Source organism: Lissotriton helveticus, chromosome 1_2, assembly GCF_964261635.1.
Source record: "Lissotriton helveticus chromosome 1_2, aLisHel1.1, whole genome shotgun sequence".
In the NCBI taxonomy this organism is placed as follows: Eukaryota; Metazoa; Chordata; class Amphibia; order Caudata; family Salamandridae; genus Lissotriton; species Lissotriton helveticus.
The window spans coordinates 329,620,027-329,632,317 of NC_136058.1; the positions used below are offsets into that span (position 1 = coordinate 329,620,027).

A 12,291-nucleotide genomic window follows, 5' to 3' on the forward strand; every position below is an offset into this window, starting at 1 on the left:
CAGCGTAGCCTCACTATCCAAGGGTCAGGATCCACTGTCGTTTTCTCCCTACCAGGTCGGGTTCGCCCGTGAACACTAACTTTAGCGTTACTAGCTACCATAGACTTTGTCCCGCATCCCGCGTGAGAGTGCACACTCTGCACCCGAGTCCCCTAGGTCTCCTAGAAGTAATCTAACGATTCCATAGTCAAGTCCTAGCGATTCCAAAGCCTATTAGTACTGTACTTACCTGCTAGTAATTTCGCATTCCACCTTTAGAGTATATGGTTTTTCGTGCCCCTCGGGCATTTGTATATACTGTGCTAACTTAAGTATTTTCGTAAGAGTTTTGTTGTGTGCCTAGCACCCTGTCCTCATAAAGAGTACAGGGTTGTTGTGATTCTAATAAATACACTGTTTATTTTCATAACACTTGTGTGGTGTCCTTTCACTGGGTGTTCAAGGGGTAATGTGATGGTAAAACAGCTGGCTTAACACGCCCCCTAGAGTCTTAGCCTTCGACTGCTCGTATCCATGCTACTAGGATAGCTGGTCTATAAGGTTGACTTACAACCAATCATCAATAAGGGTTGTTTGGACTGATATATAGTGATCACTAGAATAGTGAGCACTGCACATCAGGCCAACTTCTCACAGTTTGTTTGCCTTATCTGCATGTATTATGTAATAGATGGGCATTACAATGAACCCCTCTTTCTGTTTCACAAAAAAGCCCTAGAAGGAGCTGCATCATACAGACTTTCATGTACTTTATGAAGAACTAGACTTGCTTTTTTAAGTTATATTTTAGGGCCAGAACAAGGCCCTGTAAGCTGCATTCGTTTTAGGGAGATAGACAGATGTTGTTGCGATAGAAAACCCACTTCAACTCACAATGAGGCTCCAATCTTCCAGGTTAGAAGAAACTAGAAATGCTTGAACCAGGGGAGCTGTTGCAAGTGTCTAAGATGACTTATTGAACAGCAAGGTAAAGACAGGAGTTGTCATTTGAGCTGATCCTGTGTTAACTTTGTTGTATACTTTCTGAAGAGTTACCTCTATTATATACTTCCTGAAGAGTTACTGAATTAACAGCAGGCCATCCTGGTCCCTTTGTTTTCCACAATCAGTTTTTGTATGAATGAAATCTTGTCCATGTGTATCTGCCTAAAGCTGTACCTCTAGCATGTGGGTGCTATGTGAGCCCACTTTTTAACCAAGTTTCTCTGTGAACACTGGTAAAGTACTTTCTTTTCAGTAGTTGATGTGATCCACAGAACTTTTAGTTAAATATCTATGTATGTTGAAATATTCCTTGCTACGTTTCAAAGACGGTAAAGAAGAGATGTATTTTACAATCAGTTAAACATTATGAATTCATATCCTAGAATTTTTACGTTTAATAATTCTGAATATCTTTACATCCAACAGAAAAACCTTGAGTGCATGAAATGATTATGAACAAGGAAGCTAAGATTGTAACTCTGCAAACATTGCAGAAATAATGACCTCCAGTATTCAGGAAGACATTGATGCAGTCGGCGACAGAGGAACCTGCACATAAACTGACAAATCCATGAAAAAGCAGTCAAGGGCAGTTAATTGGATGTAACAGTCCGAGCTGCGCACCTGTAGGCCACAAGACAAAGAAATCGCCTCTAGAACAATTAGATAAGAACATTGGCAAATCACCTCCTGTATAAACCTGTGTCCAACACCAGCCATGATCATGTGATTGGTATGATGTGGTTAACACAGTACTCTGCTTTCTAAAGCAATAACGGATCATCAATCAGTGCTCTAGGTATATTGTTAACTGTTTTTGGCTAATCCACAGCAACCAGAGCAGAGCACAACAGAGTGTAGCCAGACAACTGAAGGGTAAAGATAAGAGCGGTTATGTGATCTACAATACAATGGACTGTCCCAATTTTCACTGGCCAGAAGGAAGATAAATTTTTACATGCAAGCGTGCATAACCATAGTCCAATCTAATGGCAAAATCATCTAAAGAAAAGTATAGATATTATGAGTGTGGTAAGTATTTGGTGGCTATAGCACGTTATTGTTGAGTCGGAAAGCAATCGTACAAAATACCACATGCATACAGGGAGTGTGAGAATAACACAAGTGCTTTATCAGCCATGTTGGCCCTTCAGGAAACACAGTCTTGGGATGTAGACAAATATATACCCTACCCACAGACAGAAACCGAGAAAGAAGAATCACACACATGCAACGAGAGCTTTAGTTTGTCATCACTTCTAAAGCTTCATCAGCAAACACACCGAGAAGAAAAATCATTCAAGTGCAGTGAATGTGCAAAGTTCTTTAGTCAGTCATCACAGCTCCAAAGCCTTCAGCGAATCCACACAGGGGAGACACCATTCAAGTGCAGTGAATGTAAAAGTAGCTTAGGATATTCATCAAACCTACAAAGTCATCAGCGAACACACACAGAAGAAAAGCCATTTAAGTGCAGTGAGTGTGTGAAGACCTTTAGTCGATTAGGAAACCTACAAGTACATCATCAAACACATAATGGGGAAAAACCATACAATTGCAATGAATGTGGAAGAAGTTTTAGTCGTTCCTCAACATTAAGGATTCATCAACGAACACACACAGGGGAAAAACCATTCAAGTGCCCTGAATGTGCAAAGTACTTTAGACAGTTATCGCAGCTACAAATACATCAGCGAACACACACAGGGGAAAAACCATTCATGTGCAGTGAATGTGCAAAGAGCTTTAGTCAGTTCTCACACCTACAACAACATCAGCAAAGACACACCGGAGAAAAGCCCTACCATTGCAGTGAATGTGGCAGTGCTTTTGTTTACTCTTCATCATTAAGGATTCATCAGCGAACACACACAGGGGAGAAGCCATTTAAGTGCAGTGAATGTGTCAAGACCTTTAGTCAATTATCCAACCTACGAAGACATCAGCAAACACACACAGGGGAAAAGCCCTACCATTGCAGTGAATGTGGCAAAGCTTTTATTGACTCTTCATCATTAAGGATTCATCAGCGAACACACACAGGGGAAAAGCCATTTAAGTGCAGTGAATGTTTGAAGACCTTTAGTCGATTAGGAAACCTACAAGTACATTATCAAACACATAATGGGGAAAAACCATACAATTGCAATGAATGTGGAAGTAGTTTTAGTTGTTCCTCAACATTACGAAATCATCAGCGAACACACACAGGGGAAAAACCATTCAAGTGCTCTGAATGTGCAAAGTACTTTAGACGGTCATCGCATCTACAAATACATCAGCGAACACACACAGGGGAAAAACCATTCAAGTGCAGTGAATGTACCAAGAGCTTTAGTCAGTTATCACACCTACAAAAACATCAGCAAACACACACAGGGGAGAAGCCGTACCATTGCAGTGAATGTGGCAGTGCTTTTATTGATTTTTCATCATTAAGGAAACATCAGCGAACACACACAGGGGAGAAGCCATTTAAGTGCAGTGAATGTATGAAGAACTTTAGTCACTTACCAAACCTACAAAGACATCAGCAAACACACACAGGGGAAAAACCATTTAAGTGCAGTGAATGTGCAAAGAGCTTTATTCAGTTATCACACCTACAAAAACATAAGCAAACACACACTGGAGAAAAGCCATTCAAGTGCAGTGAATGTGTGAAGAGCTTTAGTCGTTTATCCAACCTACAAAAACATCAGCAAACACACACAGGGGAAAAACCTTATTGTTACAGTGAATGTGGCAAAGCTTTTATTGACTTTTCATCATTAAGGATTCATCAGCGAAAACACGCAGGGGAAAAGCCGTTCAAGTGCAGTGAATGTATGAAGAGCTTTATTTACCTAGGACACCTAAAAGTCCATCAGCGAACACACACACAGGAAAAGCCATTTAGATGCAGTGAATGTGTGAAGAGCTTTAGTCACCAATCAGCCCTAAAGAAACATCAGCGCTCACACACTGGGGAAAACCCCTACCATTGTCATGAATGTGGCAGTAGTTTTAGTGACTCTTCAGCGTTAAGCAATCATCAGCGAACACACACAGGAGAAAAACCATTTGAGTCCAGTGAATGTGTGAAGAGCTTAAGTCAATCAGCACACCTAATAGAACTTAAAAGAGCATCAAACAACACACATGGGTAAAGCCATTCAATTGCACTGAATGTGTGACGAACTTTAGTCACTTATCAGGCCTACAAATACATCAAGAAATACACACATGGTAAAATCATTCAGGTGCAGTGAATGTTTGAAGGGTTTTTGTTGATTATCAAAACTAGAAAGACATCAGTGGACGCACACAGGGCCTAACCCATACCATTAAAATGAATATAGAAGTAGGTGTAGTGACTTGTCAACATCAAGGATTCATCAGCGATCACACACAGAGGCCTTTCTGTTATGATCTACAATACTCCTAGCCCCGAGTAACCTAAATGCAGAATAGGTGTGAATATATCATACAACACATAGGAGGAAAGAACATTCAGTTAGTTATTTATTTCTTTGTTTTCTTTTTTTCAATTACTATTATATTGTACAAAGTAACAGTAAAATTCAGAGCAATTGTTTCAACAAGTGAAAATCAGTTGTAAAATGCACAAGCTGGTTCCCACGGAAACACCCATTACTTGTGATTAAGCTATAAGTCGGAAGGAACACAAGGCAACTGTCACCGCACTAACGGCTCCTTGTGATTTTGAAAACATGTGGAACAGCTGACTATAAATAAGCCGTCGTCTCGTAGAGCATCGCTTGGCCTCTTCTTCACTCCACTTACCTGAGATCCAGCATCGTACTGCAGGCTGCCATTCCTTGCCGAGTGCCCCGATCAGTTTTCGCTTCACTTCTCCCAGTTCCAGAGCTTTTCGTCCGGATCCAGAGCTTGAAGCAATGAAAAGAAAAAATCAACAAACCGTGAGTTATTGCTTAAAGACACTCCCGAGTGCTCGAAGAAGAGAGACAAAGTATTTGCTTTTGTGTTTTATTTCACCATATTTTTGGAGTTCATGAGCACAATGGACATGTTTAAAGGAGCACTCTTATAAAAACGCCACTTTGAGAAAAACAAAAGAGATGAATCTCCTTTCTTGCATTTGATGACTTTGTTAAACTCGAAAATATTAATCCTTGCGGTGTTACCTTTTGATTTGATGATTTTCTCTGAAATACTCCTTAAAAATTTTGTGATCATTGCTGATTTTCTTTTGATCCTGAAAGAAACCTTGAACCTTGTCTGTTTTTGTACAAGTACATTCAAGCTAATGTGAAGTTTCTGTTTAAGTTGTGTAAGTAATAGAATAAGAATAATTATACATTGCCCACAGTTCTAATAAGGGTTTTCATGCTATAGTTTCTCATTATTGTTTCAGTAAAATGATTCCACAAATTCATTCATATAATATTCTACATTGAATGTGGTCTTCTGCTTTGTTCCTGCATATTCAAGAATAAAGAGCACAAACTTTGAAAGGCATGTCCTTATCATTCATCATAAGTCATAAAACATTATTGTGATGATAACAATAAGGTGAAAACTTCCTTCATTTCTTTTTTTTATAGAAACCATTCACCCTAGCGTCATCCACCCTAAGTCCAGTTAGAGGAATGCCACGGTATTTCCAGCCCCAGAACTTGTTGCTACGAGGATTTCCAGCACTCCGGTGTTTCTTTTTATTTTCTCTTTCATCCCAACCCCTTTACCATTGGTGCTACTCCACAGCTCAATGTCTTTACCTAAACATTGTAGCTGGAATGGGTTTTAGAAGGTATCGGGTTCTAGCATCCCCTGAAGGGAAAAACTGGATTTTCAGGTAACTGTTCTTGATAGAAAACCATGCAACAAAAACTCTTCCCTTCTGGAGATATGGACCATGAATCCGAACACATTAATATTCAGGATATAGCCCAAGCTTTAGCAGCTGATTTATCAGCTAATCAAGACGTAGCTCATATGTTGCAGTCGTTGCAATTAGAAATGCGCAAATTATGTGCAGAAAATATGGAATTATGTAGAGAATTGATACAACAGAGGGAAACCATGGGATATTCCACTTCCAGAAATAGAGAAGGCATCATTTGATTTTATTACCTGCACAAGCATTTATCCTACCCCACGTAGTAGTCATCCTGCTAAATAAGTACAGGTACCTGTAGCTATGCCCACCTCAGTACCCCTATCCATGCCTGAACGTTTTCTGGGTGATAGTTCAAAGTTTGCTATATTCCTTAGTCAGTGTCAGCTGCACTTTATATGTAAACCACAATCTTTGCACACAGATTCCGCAAAAGTAGCGTTTGTACTATCATACCTTGGTGGGGAGGCGGCAAATTGATCTATACCTCTCATAGCAGGAATTACCCGATTCTTTATAACTGGCCCGCTTTCAAGGTACAATAACCACAAAGACCTGACAAACAAGCATTGGCATAGCCAATAGGTCTCGCTTTTGGGACCTTATAAGTATTTAGTTATGCAGCACAATATCCTTGGTGCAACAACATGAACTGTTGCAGGGTTAAACACTTATAAGGCCCCAAAGTCGAGACCTAATGGCTATGCCAATGCTTTTTAAAAAATTTTTTAAGGACAAGCAGTGCTGTTAGGCTCCAACTGCTACTTAGAGGTAGAGAGAGAGAGAGGTGTAGGGAGGGAGAGAGAGAGAGAGAGAGAGAGAGAGAGAGGTGTGTGGAGAGAGAGAGAGAGGTGTGTGGAGAGAGAGAGAGAGGTGTGTGTAGAGAGAGACAGAGGTGTGTAGAGAGAGAGAGAGGTGTGTGTGTGTCGAGAGAGAGGTGTGTAGAGAGAGGTGTGTGTGTGTAGAGAGAGAGAGGTGTGTGTGTGTAGAGAGAGAGAGGTGTGTGTAGAGAGAGAGTTGTAGAGAGAGAGAGAGGTGTGTAGAGAGAGGGGTAGACAGAGGTGTGTAGAGGTAGAGAGAGATATAGAGGTAGAGAGCGGTAGAGAGACAGAGAGAGGTAGAGATATTGGTAGAAAGAGAGGTAGAGCGGTACAGAGGTTGAGGAAGGAGGTATGCAAAACAAACATGTCCACTGTCTGAATAGAAATCCCCTTTGTTATGCCTCTGACAAGAACGCATTACTGCAAGATATTTATTTCCATAAAATTCCCAGCTGCGGACACAAAAGAATGAATCTTTCTATTACCGGTTTCCTTTGTGCCTTTCATATTATAATAACAATACAAAAATGCATTACTCAAAATATATTTTGAAATGCTTGCAAACAAAAAGATAAGTCTTTCTCAGCCGGTCTGCTTTGTTACGTTCTAATAGAACGTAATAGCTGTCATAGTCTTGCATATAACAAACAAAAAAACGGGCAGCCATGTTGAAAAAAAACCATGGTCGACAGAAAAACCCAGGGAAAAACTAGTAATTTTGGTGCAAAGCAAACATTGATATGTGATCTAAAAAAGCTTCACGTTGCCGTTTCCCGGGTTCAGTCCTTTTAGTTTTTCTGCGCCCACCCTCTAGCTGGCAACAGAGGAAAACACTGAAAAAGACATACATCTGCAGAGCCCCACATTTCATCCTCTGTCTCAAGTTGTGTGTATCCTGTTTTTAGCAACGCCCAACAGCCACTTTTAGAAGCAGAATGTTATAGATGACCCATTTAGGGAATGAGTATAAATCCATATTTATAAGATTGCAATAATTTTCGGTGAGTGTAATTTATAAAATGTGTAATTATGTGTTTCTCCTTTGGGTATTCATATTGCAATTGTGTGTAATTATTCAAGAAAAACACACTGGCGGTTAGCTACTTCAGTGGGAATGGAAGAGCAATCAGCTTGCTTCAGAGGGAGACTTTTATATTCAATAGCTCCAGCACTGAAGGTATCATGTAAAAGCAAGAACATATATTTTTAATGAGTCGGCTCTGTGAACACATAAAATGGAAATAATGTTGATCTAATCAAAAGTCTTGCCGGCTCTGACACTCGCGCTCTTTCTGTGTGGGCTGCGCGCGCATCCCATCATGGCCGCGGGCGTGCCGCGTTATCACGCGGCTCCAGCGCCGACTCTACATATCTCCCCTTTTTACACATATAACAAAACTTGAACTATTGTCCATCACCCATATCATAGTCCTGAAACCTGGACGGTCTCACCACTGCTCTCCCCCCTCGGGTGCGTCTTACCGGGGTCGCAGTGTCCTCTCTCTCCTGGGTAGCTCCGCTACCTTCACCTTGGTTGGGTTCAGCTGGGCTCCCCGTTAATCGCCTTGTGCTCCTCTCCGCTTCCACTCGTGAGTTGATACTGCTGTCTTGCTCCTCACTCAAACCTCCTGCTTCTGCGTCCACCTCCAAGCTGGAAGGTTCCATTCCCTGTCCACGCTCCACAGTTCCTTCCTGATCATGTTCATCGGCGTCCCATCTCACTATTCTGTTGCACCTCGCCATCCTATCTTGGGACCATACATTACCGTCACTCAATAAGGCCGCTCTGTCATATATCTCCTTGACTTGGAGTGGTTTGCTGTACTTGCTGTCCCCTTTCCTTTGTAACGTCGCCAACTTGACTCTCACCCATTCGCCTTTCTCCAGTCCTGTGTCTCTCACATTCCTTCGTGTGTTGTAGTGTTTGGCATATACTGCTTGCGCTCTCTCCAGATTGGCATGAACTACAGCAGGGGACCATTGGCTGGTCACTGTTTTTTCCTTCCACACTCTGTTGTCTCTCGTGAATAGGTCTCGACCTCTCAGTATCTGGAAAGGGCTATATCCTGTTCCCGTGGGTGTAATTCGGTAGGCCGATATCATTTTCCATATTTCCTTCTCCCAATCTTTTTCACTCATGATGGCCGCCTGCACCGACCCCATTACCACTCTATTGAAACGTTCTACTAGGCCATTCCCAGCCGGGTGGTAAATAGACGTGTGTTTGGATAGGATTCCATTTCTCTTCATGAAGTTGGTCCACTTCTCTGACGTGAACTGAGGCCCATTGTCACTTAATATGGTTTTGGGAATACCTTCTCTCACAAATGTGTCGCTCAGGAACTTTACCACTGTCTCCGTGTCCATCACTTCTGCTACCTTCATTTCTGGCCACTTAGAGTACCTGTCTATGAGGACGCATACGTACTTCTGGGTCCCTTGCCCATCCAAAATCGGGCCTAGGATATCAATGGACAGTTCTTCCCACGGGTTCCTTGGGGACTCGAATTTCCCTAGTGCTGGCCTCAAGGGCTTAAGTGTTTTGTCCGCTTCTTGGCATTGTGCACACTCCCTGACGTACCGTTCAGCTTGGGCATCCACGCCCGGCCACCAGTACCCTTGCTTGGTCCGTAATTTCATCTTTCCAATCCCCAGATGTCCCTCATGGAGTATCGCTAGTAATCTTGGGACTATTCCAGCCGGGGGGATGACCTTGTCCCCTCTGTATACGAACATTCCCTTGTCGCCAACTGATAGTACTTCCTTAGATTTTCATCCATATGTCTTTTCTCCGGCCATCCCTTCACTATGCATTCCTTCACCTCCTGTAAGCCTTCGTCCTCTTTATAAGCTTTCGTGCCATTCTTGGTTGCTGATGACTCTTTCCTGGTCCTCCGTCAATGCCACCATTTCTCCTCTGACTTCTCCGTCTTCTGCTTCCGTCTACATTGCTGCTGCTCTACTCAGATAGTCAGCTACTTTGTTCCGACTGCCCGGGATATACTCCACGTCATATCTGTACTCCAGCAGCTTCAACGTCATCTTGGCTATTCTGGGCGTGGCGCTGGCATGTCCACTTGAGGTTAATACCTTCACTAACGGGTTGTGGTCCGTTTTCAACGGGAACCGTGTGCCCCACAGGAATTGTCGGAATCTTGCCATTGCCCACACTACCGCCAGCATCTCCTTTTCTATGACACTGAATTTCTTTTCTGTGTCACTCAGTGTGCGCGATGCAAAGCTCAACGTTTCCACCACTCCTTGGCCTCTGTCCTGCATTAACACTGCGCCTAGCCCCTTGTCGCTGGCGTCTGTCGTGAGTACCGTTTGGCCCTGGGGGTCGTATCCTTGTAGGGGCACTGCGTTCACCACGTCTCTCTTTACACTCTCAAACTCCTGTTGTGTTTCTTCCGTCCAGTTGAACGGCGTCTTCTCCCTTGTCAATTGCTGCACGTGGTGGGTCTTTGTTGCGAAATGTTGGAAGAACTTACTATAATACTTCGCCATGCCCAAGAAGGATCTGACATCCTCTCTGTTGGCGTGGGGCGGTGCGTCACAAATTGCTCTCACATTTTCAGTTTTTAGTTTGATTCCTTGTACTCCTATCTCGTGCCCCAGGTAGGTTACTGACTCCATGCCCAGGCGGCATTTTTTCCATTCCGCCGTCAGGCCCTTTTCCTCCAGTACGCTCAGGACCTTGGTCAGTTTGGCGTCGTGGTCTAGTCTGTCTCGCCCCATCACCAGGATATCATCCTGAAAATATTGGATGCCGTCCATGTTCTTGAAAAGTTGATGCATCAACTTTTGGAACACCGCCGCAGCCGATGCCAGTCCAAACGGCATGCGGCAGAACTGGTAGCACCCAAAGGGGGTGATGAAGGACGTCAGTCTCTTACTCTCAGGATGTAGTGCGATCTGGTGGTAGGCAGAAGTCAAGTCTATCGTGGAATACCACTTTATCCCCCGGGTCTTTGCTAGCATCTCCTCGATGCGGGGCAAGGGAAACATTTCCACTACGATGCTCTTGTTGAGCTCTCGGAGGTCAACACACAGCCTGACCTTACCACTGGGTTTCATTACCACCACCAGTGGTGCCAACCATTCTGCACACGTGATGGGTTCGATTATACCCTTGTTCTCTAGTTCTTGTAGCTCTTCCTGGACTGCCTCTCTTACGGCCAGGGGTATGTTCCTCACTTTGTGCGATACCGGTACCGCTCCTTCCTTGAGTACTATCTTGTGCGTAAACTTCTCAAGTCTCCCCACCTTGCCTCGGTACACCTTGGGGTACTCCTTCTTCCACTGGTCTAAGTCCGGCCAACTGTCTGGTTCGGTGAGCAGTATCTGGACCTTTCCCCCCGGGTCTAGTTTGATACCCAGGTCCCCTTGATACAACCAACCCAGGACTGAGGGTCCCTTCTCCGAGACGTACAGTTTGGAGGTGGCTGTGCGCCCCCTAAATTCGAACTTCAACGGCCTGAACCCTGCCATGGGTATGCGGTCTCTGTTGTACGTGACCGGGCGAATATCTAGACCCTCCAGTTCCGGTCCCAGTGACGGCTTGAATGTCTCGTTCCATACCGCCCTCTGGACTATTGTGTATGGAGAGCCTGTGTCCGCCACTATGCTGATTGGTACTCCTCCTATTGTCATGTCCAGCACTGGTTTGGTTGACCTTTTGTTGTCGACGCAGAGTATCTGGTCGTAGATGCATAGCACGGTGTCGTCTTCTTCGTAGTTGTCTTCTCCTTGGTCTTCCTGCTCTTGTTCTACAAACTTCACCATGGTCTTGGTTGATTTCCTGCGGCACACCTTCTCATAGTGCCCTACGATCCCGCAGAACAGGCATTTGGCGCGGAATGCCAAGCACTTCCTGTCGTGAGCCTCGTGTGCCATGCTCCCGCACCTGTAACAGCTCCGTTTGTTGGTTCCCGCCTGTTTCCCTGGGGGTCCTGGATTGCCTTGTCATCTGTTGGGATTCTTCTGCACCGTACCTTTGTACTTGCTTTCTCTTCGGGGCCCCTCGTCCTCTATCCTGTTCACCATTGGTCTGGCCACCGGCTCTTTCTTCGCTGCCTCAGCACACCGTTTTGCGAGTTCTGCTTTCTTGACCGTCACCATGACTTCCTTCAGCGTGGTGTCTCCGCTTGCCCATAGTTTCTCCTGCACAGCTTTGCTCGTGGTGTGCATCACAATCTGATCCTTGATGAACTCATCCTGGAACGCAGCATACCTGCACGTGGAGGCCAATTTCCTCAATGCCGCCACGTATTCTTCAACTGATTCACCTGCCTCTTTTTTCCTTTGTTGGAAATTGTATCTGTCGATTGAGACGCAGACCGCTGGGCGAAAGTGTTCATTTAATTCCTCGATGGCATGGGCGTAGACGTCGTCGTCCGTGCTTGCCCGTTGCTTGGGTACTAAGTTCTTGAAGACCCTGAGTCCCTCTGGGCCTAGGTTAAGTAGTAGTATACGTCTCTTCCTCTGGCTTGTAAATTTCTCCTCATTTTCCTCCTCCAGTACTTCTATAAAGTTGTATATATATTCTCTCCAATCTTCCCACCGCATGAGGGGTTCCCCTGGTTTGGGTAGGAATGGCACCGGTGCCATAGCTGAAGATGTCTG

At 44.2% G+C, this 12,291-nt stretch overlaps 1 protein-coding gene across 1 annotated transcript in view; it reads left to right on the plus strand.

Annotated features, from left to right (window-relative positions):
- The window catches only part of LOC144802894 (uncharacterized), a 28,517-nt gene extending 23,055 nt beyond the window's left edge, over positions 1-5,462 (plus strand). The window contains exon 2 of the mRNA XM_078671834.1: positions 1,411-5,462. Coding sequence (XP_078527960.1) covers positions 2,124-4,133 — 2,010 coding nt within the window. The 5' untranslated portion in view covers positions 1,411-2,123 and the 3' untranslated portion in view covers positions 4,134-5,462. The remainder of the gene's footprint in view (positions 1-1,410) is intronic.
- Positions 5,463-12,291: the final 6,829 nt, after the last annotated feature.